At 44.5% G+C, this 17,767-nt stretch overlaps 1 protein-coding gene across 1 annotated transcript in view; it reads left to right on the top strand.

Moving 5' to 3' along the window:
* The window catches only part of LOC311007662 (forkhead box protein N3-like), a 67,450-nt gene extending 50,674 nt beyond the window's left edge, over positions 1–16,776 (top strand). Inside the window, exons 4-6 of the mRNA XM_084000920.1 lie at positions 3,602–3,660; positions 11,552–11,660; positions 12,808–16,776. Coding sequence (XP_083857046.1) covers positions 3,602–3,660; positions 11,552–11,660; positions 12,808–13,351 — 712 coding nt within the window. The 3' untranslated portion in view covers positions 13,352–16,776. The remainder of the gene's footprint in view (positions 1–3,601; positions 3,661–11,551; positions 11,661–12,807) is intronic.
* Positions 16,777–17,767: the final 991 nt, after the last annotated feature.

The raw sequence follows: 17,767 nt of genomic DNA, 5'->3' as shown, positions 1-17,767 counted from the left end.
TCTTTCTTTTCTTTTTTACTATTTTTGGACAGTATCGCATCGTCTTCATTCAGTAATACTTGGTACACTGATGAAGATGAGATGATGTGGTTGAAAGCTTCAGAGTCTTTGTTCTGTTAATTAAAAAAAAAAACATCACTTTCAATTGTTCAACATTTTGTACATGATGAGTCAGAACAGGCTGTTCTGTAAAAATAAATTATTTGTGAGGAGTTTCAAATATTTAAACACTTAATATTTTGAACTCAACATTTAGTCAAAAAAGTCATCTTATAAAGCTTCAAGGTCAAGATTATTGTTTTGAAGGTGTACAAAGTCAGACATGAGGAAGTGAGCCTTAAAGGTTCCATATTATTTTCACTTTTCCAGTATATTAATTGAAGTGTTGATCCATGAGGAGGTGTATTTGTGGTTTAAAGCACCAAAAGCCATCTCAATGTAGTTCTACATCAATTTTCTCTGTGGAGCTCGAGTTACAATAAGTCGGAATCAGCCAGTCAGAAGAGAGGACGCTCTGGCAGTGTCTTCTCATTCGCTGACTGTTTTTGAGTGATCCAAATGAACGAGAGCAGATTTCAGGGAAGACACCCAGAGAAACCAAATCCTTCAAATGTTGGATGGTGGGTCCAGGTGGCCATTGCTTGATGACTGTCTTGCTGTGACATCACAAAGTCCTGGCAGCTGGTTGGAAGGCTTGGTTTCTGAATACAAGCTGTGTGTGTTTCTTTGTGGATTGAGGCTTCAATACTTTTGCAGTGTTAATGTAGAACCTACACCTGCTTTAAAATAAAAAAAAAAAGAAGGAAATCTGTTTCATTCAATGTGGGACCTTTAAGGTGTAGATCAGAGGCTCAGGGAATAGATCTCATCAGACGATGGTCCACATTGAAACAAGTGAACCAACACGCGGTCTGTGTTAGAATATGGAATGAGATATTAAGAGTTTCCTCTATATGTATCTTGGAACTCAGTCGGCCCAATCAATATAATACAATATCTCTGTCAAGAGCACTCACTCTCAAGAATATTATGTTATGAAGTGTAATGACTGTGAATGGTAGCACAGCGTGTCTATTATGTTAAGGTCAAGGACTGTCTCAAGCAGTTCTACACAACCCAGAAGTGGACGATGAACGTAGAGAATGAGAAGATGGAGAGGCAGGAAGTGGCAGGATGAAGAGGTGGAAAGCAGAGGGAAGAGAAAGAGGCTGAGATGGAGGGAGGAGGAGGAGGAGGAGGAGGAGAGAGCAATGACGCTTCTTTGTCCTCTAGTCTTTGTAGCTTTACACCTCTTGGTTTTTCATGGACCATAATAACTCACGCCGCACCAGTCGACCCCCACCTGCAGTTTGCTCCAGCGCGTGTGTGTCTGTGTGTGTGCGTCTTTATCTGCATGTGTGTGTGAGTTAATGCAGTCAGGTGTTTCAGCCCAACTTTGTGTGTGTGTGTGTGTGGATGTATATATCGTACGCGTGCCGTATATTTCTAAATGGATGTGTGTGTGTGTGTGTGTTGCAGGGAGAGAGAGGGAGAGAGAGCATGCTGGTAGGAGGTCAGCTCCATGGTGCATTCCTTCACACCCCATCAGCATCTGGATGGGAGGAGGAGGGGAGGGGAGAATGGATGGAAGGAGAGACGGGTGTCTCAATGGGGTTGGGGAGGAGCTCTCTCCCTCTCTCCCTCCACCCCCCCCCCCCCTCCCTCGCCCCTCCCTTGGAGAGAAAGGAGAAGGGGAGGAGGTGGTGATGGTGGTGGGGGGGGGGGGGGGGGGTGAGCGTCTGCCATGAGTTTAGTCCCTCGCCTACTACATTAAATGTACAGGGTCGTCTTGGCAACGGGAACGCCGCCATGGCAACACATGTAGTATAAGGCAGGTGCTGTCGCACTGTGAAGCCATTTGTTGAGAGAGAGGGAGGGAGAGAGAGAGACAGTGCAGGGATGGGAAGAGAGACAGAAAGAAAGAAAGAGTGAGAAAAGGGGAGGAGAGGGAGCGGGGTTGAGCGAGGGGGGGGGGGGGGGGGATGAGATGGGCGGGGGTGGGGTGGTAGGGAAAACAGACAGGCTGTTAGCGCAGGAAAAATATGTTATCGCCGTGGCAACGCAATGTGGCAACTCTCCATGGCAACAGCAGGTGGCTCAGGGCTGAAATTTGCGTTCTGCTTTTGCTTTTTTGTGTTGCTCCGTGTGTCTGTGCACGTGCTGCTGCTGCTGCTGCTGCTGCGTGTGTGTGCGTGCATGTACAGTAAGTGTATGTGTCTGCATCCAGCGTGTGTGTGTGTGTGTGTGTGTGTGTGTGTGTGTGTGTGTGTGTGTGTGTGTGTGTGTGTGTGTGTGTGTGTGTGTGTGTGTGTGTGTGTGTGTGTGTGTGTGTGTGTGTGTGTGTGTGTGTGTGTGTGTGTGTGTGAGTCCATCTTTTCCCTGCATCTGGCGAGGTGAGAGCCACATCAAGTGCAGACGTCCAAATCCTCTCATTCAGCAGCTTAGCAGAACATAAAACAGGACTCACATTACAAAGGAAACTCTCCTGATGAGTGGAAACGAGTGGGCTGCTTCTTCAGAGTTCACAGCATCCCCAGGTGTTTTCTCTCCTGTTTGTGTGTTCACGCATCTGTGTGTGCGTTTATGTGTGTGTGCGCAATATGACCAAGATGTATGTTGTCAGCCACACACTGACTGTGTTTGAGAACAGCCTGTCTAACCACAGAGGGAGAGAGAGAAAGGAGCAGTCAGACGTGTTGCCTAATGGGGAACTAAAGACCACTCAACCTGGGAAAGCTCCTACATCCTCTCTCTCTCTCTCTCTCTCTCTCTCTCTCTCTCTCTCTCTCCGGCTTCATCCCTCCATCTTTCTCCCTCTGTCTTAGAATTATGGATTCACCAGCAGAACTGTATCTCTTGTCTTCGTGTGTGTGTGTGTGTGTGTGTGTGTGTGTGTGTGTGTGTGTGTGTGTGTGTGTGTGTGTGTGTGTGTGTGTGTGTGTGTGTGTGTGTGTGTGTGTGTGTGTGTGTGTGTGTGTGTGTGTGTGTGTGTGTGTGAGTGAAGATGTCTCTGTCTATGTGAGAAATGCCGTCATTACCTCCCTCATTAGTGGTGCAATGATCACGTAAACTGAATCCCCGGCTTTGTGTGTTCTTCTCCTCTGTGTGTGTGTGTGTGTGTGTGTCTCTGTGCAGCGTGTGTTTTAATGCATGCACGTCTGTCTTGACGACACGAGAGTGAGTTAAACGCGTGTGTGTGCGGCTGATGAGATTTTTATTTATTTATTTTTTCTTGAATGTGTGTGTGAATGGACCAGTGGCGGGCGGTAGGGGGTTGTCATGAGAAATTACCCCCATGGACTACAGCAGCGAGGCTGTAATTCTCTGAGGTAATCACAGGGAATAATGGCAACAGTGGGACACCCGGGAATCTAATCACTATAATCAGAACCACTGGCTTATGGGCTCAAATTCCTGCTTTGCTATCTGCCTGGTGATGAAGCCTGCCGGGCTGGTCGGCTGCTGCAACATGATCAAATGATTGACCAGTTTTCTCTTTCTTTTTCTCTCCCTCACCACCCCCCCCCCCCCCCCCATCCCTTCTTCCTCTCTTCCCCTCTAGTCCTCCATTGTGGTCGGGGAGTCCCCTCTTCAGAAAGAACGGAGGAGTCCTCCTACAAGGTACCGTTTCACCTCTGCAAGTCTTTTTTGTGTGAGATCTCCCTTTCTCCTTCTCCTTCTCTCTTTCTCTCTCTCTCTCACCCTCTTCCTCGCCACCCCGCAACCCCCGAGCCACCCTCCTCCACCCTCTATGGATGTGCCGACTCCAATCATCTCAATTCCAAATCCTTCTTTTTAGAGGCGCACCTTGAGAATACCGAGAGCTGAGTTCTGACACTTGGCTCGGCGCCAGAGGAGGAATGTTTTTTCTACGGAGGCGTATTTGAAGGTTAAAAAAAAAAAAAAAAAAAGAGGGAGTGATGGAGACAAAGTAAGTGAGAGAGAGGTAAAGAGAGAACGAAAATCCCATCTTCAAATCAGAAGCTGGGGAGCAACCCCCCCCCGCCTGCCTCCTTCCCTCATTCAACACAGCATACAGTCTTAGTCTTCTATACTCATACACCTTTTCCCTGTATTTCCCATTATTCCTCCATTTCCTCCCCCCCTCACACGCACCTACCCCCTCCCATCCTCCTCCTCCTCCTCCTCCTCCCTGGTGGCTGGACGACAGTTTAAATGGACATTCAATCCCAATCAGGGAGCACTCCGGGAGCTCGCTGGGCTGCCGAGTCCTAAATGGAGGGGGAAATGGATACATTAGGCGTCTGCGGCGCGCCCTCCAATGCCGCTGATAATGGAGTAGTAATGGTCAAGGAGCCGGGGTTGGAGAGAGCGGCTGAAAACCTGGTCTCCCCCTAGACACACACAGTCTGAGAGTGATGTGTCTGAGCAGCTGGACGGAAAGATAGACGGACAGGGAAAGAGAGAGAGAGACAGCCGGGAGCTCCGAGCTGCACACATGACGGGGCGAAGAGAAAACTTTTTAAATGTGTAATGTGTTTTTGAAGGGAGAGAGGGTGCAGAATGGCCGGGCGTGATATTTTGGAGGCGGCATCAGGGAGAAGGAAAGTTGTGGCAGAGCGCCAGAGGCAAAGACAAGGAAAAAAAGAGTTGAGGGTGTGGGGAGGTGGGGAGGTGGGGGTGGGGAGGTGGGGGAGTGCTGCCAGAGAGAGTGAGTTGGGGCCGGTAGTGCCCTGTGTTATTACTTCCATCTCCCATTCCCAGAGCTTTCAGAGCTGCTCGCCTCTGAGCTGATGTGGGCTGAAATCTGCCTCTCCCTGTGGCCCAGCACCGGCTCAGGATGAACACAAGGACAATGGCTGGCAGCCGTGTCCTCAACCCAACCCACCACCCCCAAAGATCATCATGGATGGCTCTACATTTCAGAGCAGAGCTTGGGCCAAAGTGTTCCTATTTTATTTAAGTTGTAATGAGACCTCATGTTATTTAAAAAGGAGCCTGCCTTCACTTGGATTCATTTGGAGCCAGTTTGAAGGCTTTATTAACCTGTCAGCTGTAAACAAAGTGAGTCCAAGCCAACAGAAACATTGACCAGCTCTTAAATGTTTAATTACAGTGTATTTGTTTTAGAGGATGTTTTTTTTTATCGCAGCTACAGACAGCTAGACAGCAGCAGAATCAACTTTGAGCTTTTCATTTTATTCTACTCCTTGTACCTGGGCTCATTACATATCCAGGGGTTAGACTGTACCGCAGCTCCACTCACTCCCCAACCAGCCAGTAAAACATGATGAATTGTTATACAGTAAATGAAACCAGCCAACAGTCTATAAAATCGTTAGTATTAGCTCCACCTCCACCAGCAGCAACGTTGAAATGCTCATACATCAGTAATAAGTGTCCAATATTAAAATATAATATGAAACAACATAATGTGCCTGTGTGAATAGTGCATGTCTGATAAAATGTAACTTTATATTAGCGATGATGGTGGGAGGACTGCCCTGATACTTTGCTACTAAATTAAATTAGAATAACTGTAACAATACGGTAATATAAATATACCCCTGAATTAAAAAATGTGCTTATAAAAAGTTCAAGTATCAACAGCAAAACGCACATTTCATTTCATTCATTCCATTAAAAGTTCTTTTTGTGCTATTGTGCTCCTTTCAGAGTGTGTTCGTAGATTATCATACCGTTATTACCAAACAGTTGAATATTGTAGCTGGTCAAGGTGAAGTTAATTTCTGCAGTTCAGTGACAGACTTGAAACATCCTTTTATATCTTGGTATTATACTTTATTTTATTTTTTTGCTTGTGCTTGAAACCTGCATCCACTGTATTGCAGAACATGAGTAAATGGACCTTGTTACCTGTCACCGCTGTATACCTCCTTTACTAATGGAAAGGATCTGACTGTTTTTATCACTCTACAGGGGAAACTACTGGAAACTTTTCCAGCAATGAAATTAAAGTTTGACTAATCAGCACTTAAAAGCACAAAACACTGATTTGTGTATTTCATTAGTTTCTCCTCATCAGAGTGATGTCTGTCAATCTTTACACACTTACACACAGGCTTTGTATTTTACGAATTTGTGCATTTTACATTTGACAGCTGTTTTAACACGCTGATCTTGAACGCCTCGTGATGAATAAACCGATTTTCTTGTGTAATATCGATGAATTTGCCCCGTTAGGTTTTCAAAGCAAACATGAACCTCTCAGCCAGATCATCTTTGCCCAAATAGCAGAGTTTGATTTTTTTTTTTTTTTCAATGTGCTTATGGGAATGGACTTGAAGATCTTAGAAAATGTGCCAATATTCAGGCAAATTACATCAAAGAAGAGCGATGTGAAAGTTCAATCCCACCAGCGAGGAGGTAATTTCTAGGAGAAAAGGTCTGCCACTGAGCATCCCGTCTGGTATTCATGATATCCATGTTTGTAGCCGTGTTTAAAGCGCTTATTAAGTTACTGTAATTAAGTGTTGCTTTTATTTTGTCTCACCCCTGGAAGTCATAGCACATGTCACTCAGCCAACCACTTAAACACTCAGCTGGAGTGTCAGACAGACAAGGCAGTTAGCCATCCAGTTAAACTGCCAGCAACATCAGCCCACCAGCTATCCAGTCAGTCAGTCAGTCAGTCAGTCAGTCAGTCAGTCAGTCAGTCAGTCAGTCAGTCAGACAACATTAGTATGCATCCTGCCCTCACACTCAGTCCTCACTTTAACACACGGCAGCCAAAGCAGGCCGATACACAGGAGGGGGGTCAGTGTATCTGTTGGTCATTGGATTTTCTTCTGATTAAAGTGAATTAAATAACAAAAAAAGATTGGTTTATTTGATTTTCATTTTGAAATACCGAAAAACTCGAGCAATTAACTAAATTTTAAAAACAGTTTGATTTTCACGTTCTATTTCATATAACAAAAAATAAAATCACTAGACAACATAAACTAAAAAAGAAGACCAAAAACAACCGTTATTTTTTGTTTGTTTGTTTCATATTCTGACACCAGAAGTTGTCATTTTCAAAGCAAAGGGGAGATAATATAGCAGTTTCATACCTTAGTTACCATATGACTTTTTCCACCTCTAACTCCAGATACGTTGGGGACTCCCATCAAGCTTCTGCCACACAACTTGTTGCAGAAAATCCTCTTCTGCCCCCACTTTTGTCTGATACTGTAAAAAAAATGACAACATCTGGTGTCAAAATATGAAAAGAACTGTGTTTTTGGTCTGTTTTTTCATTTCTGTTGTCTAGAAATTTTATTTTTGTTATATGAAATAGAACATGAAAATCTAATCTGTTTTTAAAATGTAGTTAAGTGCTCTTTGACACTCAAAAAGAAGAATGCTTTGTGTTTCAATTTAACTTTTTTTATTTCAAAATCAAAATCAATTGTTTTCTGTTTTTTAATTCCTATTCATCAAAAGAAAATCCAATGACCAAAAGACACACTGACCGAGGGGGAGCGGGGGGAGCGGCGGGTGTTTTGACTGAGCAGGAGACCACTTTCAAACAGTTGCGTTCTCAAGGTCTGCTGGAAGTGACCTTTGAACCTTTGGACGGCGTGTTGTGAGTTCATGTGAGCATGTTTGTGTGTAGTGTCTGCCGCGCTCCTCTGCCGGCCGTGTGCAGACTGCAGCCTGCAGCGCCATGTGGAACTCATTTAACAGGAGAGCAGAGGAGGCTCAGTGTGTATAGGGCACATGAGAGCCGAGACGGGAGGGAAGCTGAGGGCTTCACTCGCCCTGGAAAACAGGCAGGCAGTCGGGCGGGTGGGGAGGGAGGGAGGGAGGGAGGGAGACGGGCGGCAGGCGAAGACGTAGGAAGCAGACAGAAAAGGCAGAGCAACTGACCAGACGTAGGAAAAAAGACAGACTAGAGGATATTTTCTCTCCAGGAAAAAAGGCAGAGATGCAGACAAACACCTCTTCTCTTCTGTATTTACATTTTTTTCTTCCCTCAGCACGTCCTTCTTTCTGCTACCAAGTCAAGCATCTGTGTGTGTGTGTATGTGTGTGTAGTTTTTTATAGCTTTGAGCTTGTAAAAATGTATTCCTCCGTCTCAATCTTCAGTGAGTGAGGACGGTTCTTTCGGGAGCGCTTGCCTGCTCTTTTCCCAGCTTAGTTTTGTCACCTCATCTCCTCAGCATATGTCCCAGGCTTTTTTACCTGCAGAGACAGCATGCACGCTCAGCCGGAGATATGAGTCACCGCTATACGTAGAGCGGCAGGCAGCGAGACTGATAGAGAGAGAAAGAAAGAAATCAACAAGAGGGGCCAGAATTAGAAAGACAAAGAGAGAAAGCGGTTTGCTGAAGAAATTCAAACAGCAAAGCAAAAGCGGGGAGGTAAAGATACAGAGCGCAGTCGTCTCGTGCTGGGGAGGTGTGTGTGAGTTGTATGTGTGTGTATGTCTAGGGTAAACACTGGTGGTCAGGAGGAGTGTGTGGTTGAGCTATGAGAGGCCATGTCAAACAGAGCTTGGTATTTCCTTTCCCCCTTCTCCCTCTCTCCCTCTCTCCTCTCTATCACTTTCTCTGCTGATGCATGATCTACCACTCTGTGGCATGTGGAAGGGGAGTCGTTGCTATGGCAACCCAAAGCCTGACTTGAGCGAGAGGTGGGGAAGGAGGGAGGAAGGGGGGGGGCGCGCATGTCAACCCGAGGAGACCTAATGCACTGCCCACACACACACACACACACACACACACACACAGAGACACACATGCACAACCATGCAGCGAGTGATCAAGATTACAAAAGAGACTCTGTGCAGGGACTTACTTATAAGGTTATGGAGAGCAGAGCTGCAGATATCAGGGCAGAGCCACACTAACTGGAGTCAATAAGATTACTGTGGACACAGCCGGCCGGGGAAAGGCTACACAAACACACCATCAATGACAAACGACAAACAGATCTATCATAATTCATCTTGGTGTGTGTCGCAGCATGAATCAAACGCACGTTGTGGGATTGTTTTCTTGGGGGGCCCCCGTCATTACAATTTGTATGTTTTTAATAAGCCTGCGGTTCCTGGGGCGAATTAAATCTCTCGTCATAGCATCAATCACAACTTTACAGTATTGGCCTAAGATTTATAATTAAAAAAAGAGGAAGGGGGGGCAGTGGGGGTCGCTGTGGCAAAACATTTTAAGCATTTACACCTTAAATAATGCCTCTGCAGCAGACAAAGCAAACAGCAGGTCATCATTTGTGAAATGCAAACTGACCCCAGAGATGAAAATGACAGCTGTTTTAGTGAACAGAGATGGCTGTGGTGAGCAGCCAGCCCTGAGTAATGAGAGCTGTTGGCCAACATGTATGCACACACTCCTTCTCTTCTCTTCTCTTCTCTTCTCTTCTCTTCTCTTCTCTTCTCTGGATGTAAATTCACTGCTCTTGCGAGTGTTGAAAGCGTGTACGTGTACTCTCCCTTCTGGCCTGTCACAGTTGGTTCTGTATTTGTGAAAATGGTCTTTTCAGGTCAGGCCTTTTTCACAAGTAGGAAACCAGAGGCAAGAGTTTGACCTTGATGGAAACTCTGAAGCTGTGTAAGAAACAGTTTTTTTTTATTATTTTGTCTGAATGTTTGTTTTCATTCTGAAGTTTTTTTTTATCCCGAGACACTGCTGGTTCTGAACCAGAAATTGTTCCAGTGTCTCGGTGGACACACTGGAAACTGAACTGAAATCTTCCTGTAAAGTAGGTTAATTTTACATCTTGATGGAAACAAACTTTAACTCTTCTTTTACTCATTGTGATGAGAGAAAGAAAATCTACTCTGGATTCTAAGATATACACTGAACAGTTTGATATTTTGGGAAATGTGCTTATTCACTTGCTGAGAAGTAGATGAGCAGATTGATACCTCACTTGTCTGTACAGTAGGCCTAAATATGAGGAAACGGCAAGTACCTGGCTAGCTTAGCTTAGCATAACGGCTGGAAATGGAGGAAAACACCACTTATCAGCCCCCATGAAGTTCACTAACATGATTTGAATATGTTGCTTGTTTGATCTGTACAAAAAACATGTGGTGCTGCCGTTTCCTGTCTTTATGCTAAGCTAATCTTACTGGCGCCTAGCTCTTCTCCATATTTAGCTCACACGCCGAGCGGTATCAGTCTTCTCATCAGGTGTAATTCTCATAAGCGTATTTCCTAAAATGTTTAAAATTACTTAACGGCTGAAGTATTAGAAATCAAACACTGAGTATCACAGCAATATGTTGAACCTGCACTGACAGCGATGGCAGCTTTAAGCCTCGCGTCTACCAGCTGTCAGACTGGATCAGGAGCGTTAGCAACCTGTGATTTTCAGTTCTCCCCATAGATTTTCAAATGGCTTCAAGAGCAGGCTTTGGGTGGGCCACTCGAGGACGTTCAGGGATTTGCTCCAAAGCCTGTCTATTATCCTGGAAGTGTGGATCAGGGTGTTGTGTTGCTGGAAGGTGAATCTTTGCCCCATTCTCTAGTGTTTTCCTCCAGGACCTTGTCTGTGTTTGGCTCTGTTTGTGCAAATGGTGCCAACGTCGTGCTGCAGTGTGGTGACACCAGCTGATGGCCAGGGGATCATCAGCATCTGCTTTTTGCCAGGTTTTGAAACGCCTGGCTTTCAGGCCCGAGGATACAGTTTTTTGTCTCATTAGAGCAGAGAAAACAAAAAGTCAACTCCAGCTGGGTTTGCCATATGTTTATTCTGAGGAGTAAAATGGCATTTAGATGGAGACAGTTGTCCTTCTGGCAGGTTCTCCTGCTTCTTCATGGACTCCTCCCTGACCAGAGCCCGTCCTGTCTGGTTCCTGTTGACCAGAGCCTTAATGACGGGCTCTCTGTGTTCTGGGAAACTTTGATTCTTTGAACATTTTTTTGTTCACACAAACGAGGAGGATAGTTGACCTTGAAAAGATTCATCGAAGTAAACCTAAGACAATTAGTTGACAGAAAATTGATAGTTGGCAACTTTTGTTGCGATTGATTAATTGTTCATGTGTAATTATTTGAGCAAAAAGCTAAAGATTATCCAGTCGCAGTTTCTCTGGTTTGAATGTCATTTGGTTTTCTCACTTGTCTGTGTTATTCAGCTGAATATTTTTAGGTTAAGGGCTCTTGGTCCAACAGCAAATGTGTCAATACTCTTAAATTTGAAAGTCTGTGTTATCCTTCTTTAGGTTCCAGCCGCCTGCTGTTCAGCCCACAGCATCAGACAGGCTGGATTTAGCCGAGCCCAGCGGTCGTTGGTAATTGAATGACTCGCAGCGGCCTTAACTCATTTATGACGCTTTCCCGCTCAATTTAACCTTGCCTTGCTCATCAATATTGCCCTGTTGGCCTCCTCAGACGGTCGGTGAATGCTCATCGAGCTGCTCCCGGGTCTTATCGGGGTCCAAACACGGTTTTTTTTTTTTGGAAGAAGCTCCCTGTGTGTTTTCCTTCAATGCTCAGGATTAACTTTGAAACAATGTGCTGTGGATCTGTGTTTATATCTTGTGTAAGTCCCTGTATCTTCTGCTCCTCTCTTTTTTAGTTCCTCGTGGCGTGATCCAAAATGGCGCCCGCGTCCGGAGCCAGGCTCTGTTTCCTGTGATCAGACCCCTACCCGTAAGCCCTGTGGGGAGCAGAACCTCGGCCATAAGGTGGGTAAACTTTGCTGCCGTTGCCCTCGGCCATGCTATTAACGCCAGCCAGGGCTTTCCCTGCTCAAACGCATTCCCACACACACGTAGACAGACACACCCTCACCCACATACACACTTCTTGCAGTAGCCTCCAAACAAACACATGAAAAAAAGAAGAAAAAAAAACTCATACCAACACAAACCAGACTGAAACTTTCCACTGATAGTTTACATAATTACATCTTTATTGTGTTGAGAAGTCAGAGGCATTCACACACTCCCCACAGCGCAGAGCGTTTCATCCAGGTGTGTTTATATAATGGTCCCTCACATGCACACACACAAACAGGTTTATTAGTGGGAGAGGCCTCATGATTCAAAAAACATTCGGAGCATGCATGGACATGCACATCCATCAAAGGAGCATAAGAGTATGATGGTCTCCACTGCATAATGAATTAAACATATCCAAAGGCTCACTAAAGGTATGCAGTGAATATTTGATCACTGTAAGGGTGCATGTTTTTCTTATAAGATATTAATATGCTAACCCTCTCATTCTGAAGAGAGAGAAAATGTCCAGGGGACAGGCCACGCCGCTGGAGCTCCTTTTGATTTATTGGTTGTCTGAATACACCCCTGTCCTTTAATGCCTTACAGAGAGATGTGTCTACCGACTAATAGAGTAAAATATGTGTTGCAATATAATGTATAAGCTGATGTAGAGTGGACAGTGGTTAAGTGGCGTCGCCGCAGAGTCGTCGCTCCGTGGTGATGTGACTTCAGAGCTCGCGCGGTCCTTTATGTGCTGAGCCAGTTACCAGCACCTTAGGGAGCTTCAGAGCTGCTCAAAATACACGGCGATTTGAAAAATGCATAGGTGGCGATCTGAAAATTAGTCTGCTCCTTTCTAAGGGAGAGGCCGACATATTTTGGAGAAACAAGATTTGAATCTGACCTGGGAAATATGCACATTAGGCCCGAGGGGGCTATTTTCTGAGTGATAGATTATCAGATGAACTTTTTTCTGCTTTGCAGCCAGATGCAGAGCGATGCGGAGCAGCGTCGGTGCAGTGAGGAGCGTAGAGGCAGCAGCCACCTGGCTGGCCGTGTGACAGCAGGAGTAACAATATTCTCTCCCGCTCTGTGTCCTCGCTTCATACAGATCATCCCTAGGAGATTATCTAAGCCGAGGACAGGACAGCCCATCCTACTCTCCTCCGCCCTGCAGCGAGGACCTCCAGGATGACCACACTTACAGCACCGCCAAATCCCCCAGCAGGCTGTGCCCCTCCCAGCTCGGCGCCCCCCTGGAGGACGACGACATCATCGCCGTGGAGATCCAATCGGACGTCAAACCCGAGCCCCGGGAGATCCCACTGGATTCTCATGTCACCACTGCCGCCGCTACCTACATTTCCCAGCAGCCCCTGCGCGGACAGAGACGTAGCTCGGGGGCAGGAGCTGGGACTCTGGCAGGGAGCAGTTTGCCCTGGACCAAAAACCGAGCGAGGGGCATTAGCGACACACTGCCGCTGAAGAAGCGGCGCGCGGCGGCGGTGGAGAAGCCGCCGGAGAGCGACGACGAGGAGATGAAGGAGGCGGCGGGGTCGCTGCTCCACCTGGCGGGGGTCAGAGCCTGCCTCAACAACATCACAAACCGCACCGCCAAGGGCCAGAAGGAGCAGAAAGAGGCCCTGAGAAACTAAGACACACACATAGAACAAGTACATAGTCATGCAAAACACACACAGACGGTATACAGCTCCAAGCACGCACACACACATTAACACACAGACACATACAACACACGAATAGGTCAACAGGTAATGTTACAACAGCATTAGTCTCAACGGACAATTCTCATCTCCCTCTATCTATCTGCAGGGCATTAGGTGAATCCTACTTATTTGTGGCAATATCAAAAATCTATGTTTTCCTACATGTTCAGCAACACTAACATCAATGGGTATTTCTCATGTGTCTTTGTTGTTTTTGTTGTTTAAAAGGGGATGAAAGCCATAAAAAAAGCATGTTTTGTCACTAATTTGGACAAGTCGAACACGACTAAACTGAATCACATTGAGGAGCGTACAGTACATGAACAGAAGATGGCTGTTTGTCTTACCTGTTTGTTTCTATGTGAATCTGTAGCAATCTTGCAGTGATGCCAGCAGAGACGGCAGAGCCGACGAGACAAGCCTATTTAACAAGACTTAGAGCCGCTCGCGGCCGCCCGCTGGCATCACTCGCCTACATCCACGAGCACAAATGTGAGACTGTGCCAAAGATAAGCGACCAGGTTGCTTCATGTAGCCGATATGACAGCTGACAAAAAAAAAAGAAAGACAGAAAGACGGCATAGTAGAAAAGAAGAGCTAGAGAGAATGACCTTAAGTGTCAAAATAATTGTAAAACCCAATGTGATATATATTCATGCACTTCAGATTATTTTACGCCACTTATAATAAAAGCATCATGGGTAAAGACATGGTTTATTTCAAGAGCACTCATAGTATTTAAGAATAGATATATTAAAATTAAAAAAAAAAAAAAAGGTCATGTTTATCACCATAGAGATGGATAGTGTGCCGGGTCTGAGGCAATATCTCCTTCATTTTGTTGTTGTTGTTGCATAATGTAAACGTCCCTAAAACCTCCCCCAGTACTTCTGTCCATAGACGTAGACACCTGGTATAGATATCGTAGCTACCAGTAGCTACCACACCTTCCTATTCATTTGACAATGTCAAAGAACTATATACATAAACTGTGGGTTTAGATTTCTGTTTGTGTCTGTTTACCCTCACTCTACCCTCATAAAGATATAAGCAATTTGTCCCGTGTGGACAACTCTGTAAAAAGGTTAGAAAATATTTTATTTTTTTCCTTTCTTAATTGAAGCAATTTGACCTGCAGGACTTTCTCAGTTATATTGCATGGGTGCTTGTAAATAAGATAAAAAGCAAATCTTTTTTATTCAAAGATCATGTAAGATAAACAATGTATTTAGCATGAAGCATGACTTATTTTCATATAAACCTTGATCCTAGAGGAAAGAAAAAAAGTTTTGCCGCCAATTCTTATACCCGTGATTATATTGGAGTTCTGTTTTGTTTTGTTTCTTTCTTTTTTTTCTGTTTTTTTGTTGTTGTTTTATTTCCTTTTGAATCTTTTGGGTTCTGTTTTTTCTGAGCGGGCTTTCAAAGACACGTCTTCAGGGAGGAACGTGGGAGATCACTCTGCAATTAGAGGCCCAAGGGTGCCACCTCTGGGCTTCGGGTTCAGGCTATGTAGGCCAGCTGAATCACCTCTTAGGGGTGGGCTTCCGTCTTCTTCTGCCTGTACAGTGGTTTTTAGGTGTTCAGTGTTAACCCCCATGTTATTTCAGAACACGTCTGTAGAGTGTGTGAGTTTGTGTGCCCAGGAACACACACCCTTTAACATTGTGCCTGCCTGCCTGCCTGCCCTCAGTACCTCTGTTGTCATGTCTCCGACATGTTTTGACAGAACGTTACCTGTCTTTATTTATAACAGTGTTGTTTTTATTTCTCTCCTGTGTGTATATGTACATGTGTCCTTATTTTCCATCAACATTGTTCAGTGTAAATGTACGGATCCGATGGGCATGGAAAACTTTGTAGGTGTCCTGAAAGAACCTCATATCTCCAAAAAGGCTACTTGGGAGTTGAATTGAAAAGAAAGAGGAATGTAAACACAAAAAAAGTTTGTTTTCGAATTTACATACAGTATTGTTAACCCTTTGAGTAAAGGTACTATTTGCCATTGTGGATGTCAAGCTTGCATACAGTCTGTCACGTATTTATCTCAAGAGGCCAATTGAAGATCAGAGGTTACTTTTTTTTTTTTCTTCTTTTTTTGGATATTTTGCCACTCTGCAATGTGTATGTGTATCACACTTAACACTGTCATTGACTTGATTGAAATTGGCAATGGCAGTAGTGAGAAGTGAAATAGATACTGCCATCATTCAGCATGCTTTTGCTTAAACAGCGATGCATTAAAGTGTTATTTTTTCCCCCTCACCTGCAGAGATGCAGCGTGTATTTAAAAAAAAAAAGCAGCTTTGTAGGAGGAAAACGTCAGCTGGGTTTGGTCGTAGCAGCAGAGTCGCACAGCTTTTGTTGAAGCTGAATAGACACTGAGTGATTGTCAGCGAGCCAAGCTGGAAAACAAATGCATGTCCCATCCACTGGTACAGTCTTTTGCCACCTGTAGCATGCATCACTGGCTTTGCATTTTGTATGGTATCCATGCCGACATATAAAAAAAAAAAAAAGGCTAAAAGGAGACACTGTCAGTGTTCTTGTTGTGTGCCATCCATCTCTTGTCTGATATCTGTCTGAGTGCTCCCGCAGCCCAGGTCAAGCACTCTGCTGTATTTGCAGTAACAATCCACTGTTGTGGTGACTAATAACGTGTTCAGTTGGCAAGAGGCATGTCAAGGGGAGTATGTGTTGCTTTAGCAACCACCGTTTTTTCCTCTGACTCACTCAGTGACATGCAGGAAAGATGAACTCCTGACCTACGCGTCCTGGAAAAACAAGAGCAACACAAAATATACTGTACCTGGGACATTTTAAAACAAAGGAAACATACTTCACTGCCTGAAAAGCCCCTAAAATAAGTGTTTCTTTCAAACCTGCCAAACATACAGTGAAATGCTCTAAAATATGTAGTTACCTTTTTTTTTTTATTTGTTGATGTTTTTATGCGCATTTTCATTTTCTGTTTTGTTTTCTCTCTGACAAAAATTATCTACAATACTGCCATTATTTTCCGGTGACTGAGCTGAATATTGGAAAGCCATAGGTTAGAGATGTCAAAATGCAAAACTGTTATTGATCTGTGAGATGTGATGCAGAGTACGCCCAGGTGTTGGTTTTTTCAGTAAATGTTCAATTCTCTTCTTATCGTGCAATCATTTTGCCAAAGAATGATTTCAAGACCTATTTCATCACTACATGTAAATATCAACGTTGTCCAATACCGTGGCAAAAAATATATAAATGTTGTTTTATTTTGTTTTCCATTTTCTGAAAAACTACAATGATGTTTATGTGATGTATTGTCTTCCAGTTGGTTGCAATAATAAAAAATACAAGTTGCAGAAGATTAGTTCTGGCTGTTCTGTTCTGACCAGCTTGAATCGAACAAGAAAAAGAAGACTGTATTAGCTGTGTGTGTGGCTGCCTCCAATTTAACCATATTCCTTTAGCCCCACCTTATAAGAAAGCATCACTCTTCCTCATCCCTCTCGTTCTCACCACTTCACCACACCGCCTCCCATCTGCTGGCTGTGAGAGGGGGGACTTTTTGATTTGCTCTCAAGTCTGACCCCAATAATTAACCTTGCATATTCCTATCAACAAGGGTCTTATCATAACCATGCCTCTTCCGCCAGTTAATTATTCATTTACTTCCTCTAATCATTTAAGTTCAATACTTCTGATTAAAGTCAAACTCAGCTCCCCCTTTAGGGAGAGAAGTAAAAGAGTTAAGTGAGCCCAAGAATTCCTCAATGTCTTATCAATCTGAGTGGTGCCATTTTGGAGCCGTGTGGCAGTGGAAGCCCATTCATAATTGAAGCCGAGACAGGCTTAATCTCGAGCCAGTGCCTCCCTGTGCAGCACGCTCCCACCACCAACACAACTGGAGCTAGCAGCTCCTCTGTTGCTATGCAACTACAGCAAAGAAAGGGGGGGGGGGGGGGAGAAAAAGTGTGCCTTCTCTAGATCTTTAGAGGGCATCACACTACTCAGTAACAGAGAGAGAGACTCAAAGGTGGAGACAACATGCAATGAATAATGGCTTTATGTCTCAGTGCACCTTATAGTTTGAGACACACATCTCCGCTCGTCTTTAATACAACACTTTTCTTTATTTATTCATTCATTTTTTTAAGAAATAGGCTACATGATAAGTGAAAACAAAAGCATATCCTCATCAGTGGCAGGTGGACCTTAAATTCCATCACAAGGAAATAAATATAATGAAATGGGTTGTTGTGAGATTGCAGCATGAAGGAGGCACACTGAAGTGCTAAGTGGATTGATGCACAGAGAGCTGTGTGTTCCCCGGTCTATATCATCCATATCCACAGA

The sequence above is a fragment of the Trachurus trachurus genome (assembly GCF_905171665.1).
Source record: "Trachurus trachurus genome assembly, chromosome: 24".
NCBI classification, from domain to species: Eukaryota; Metazoa; Chordata; class Actinopteri; order Carangiformes; family Carangidae; genus Trachurus; species Trachurus trachurus.
Note: the sequence above shows the minus strand (reverse complement) of the source record. Positions and strands in the feature narration are given on the sequence as shown.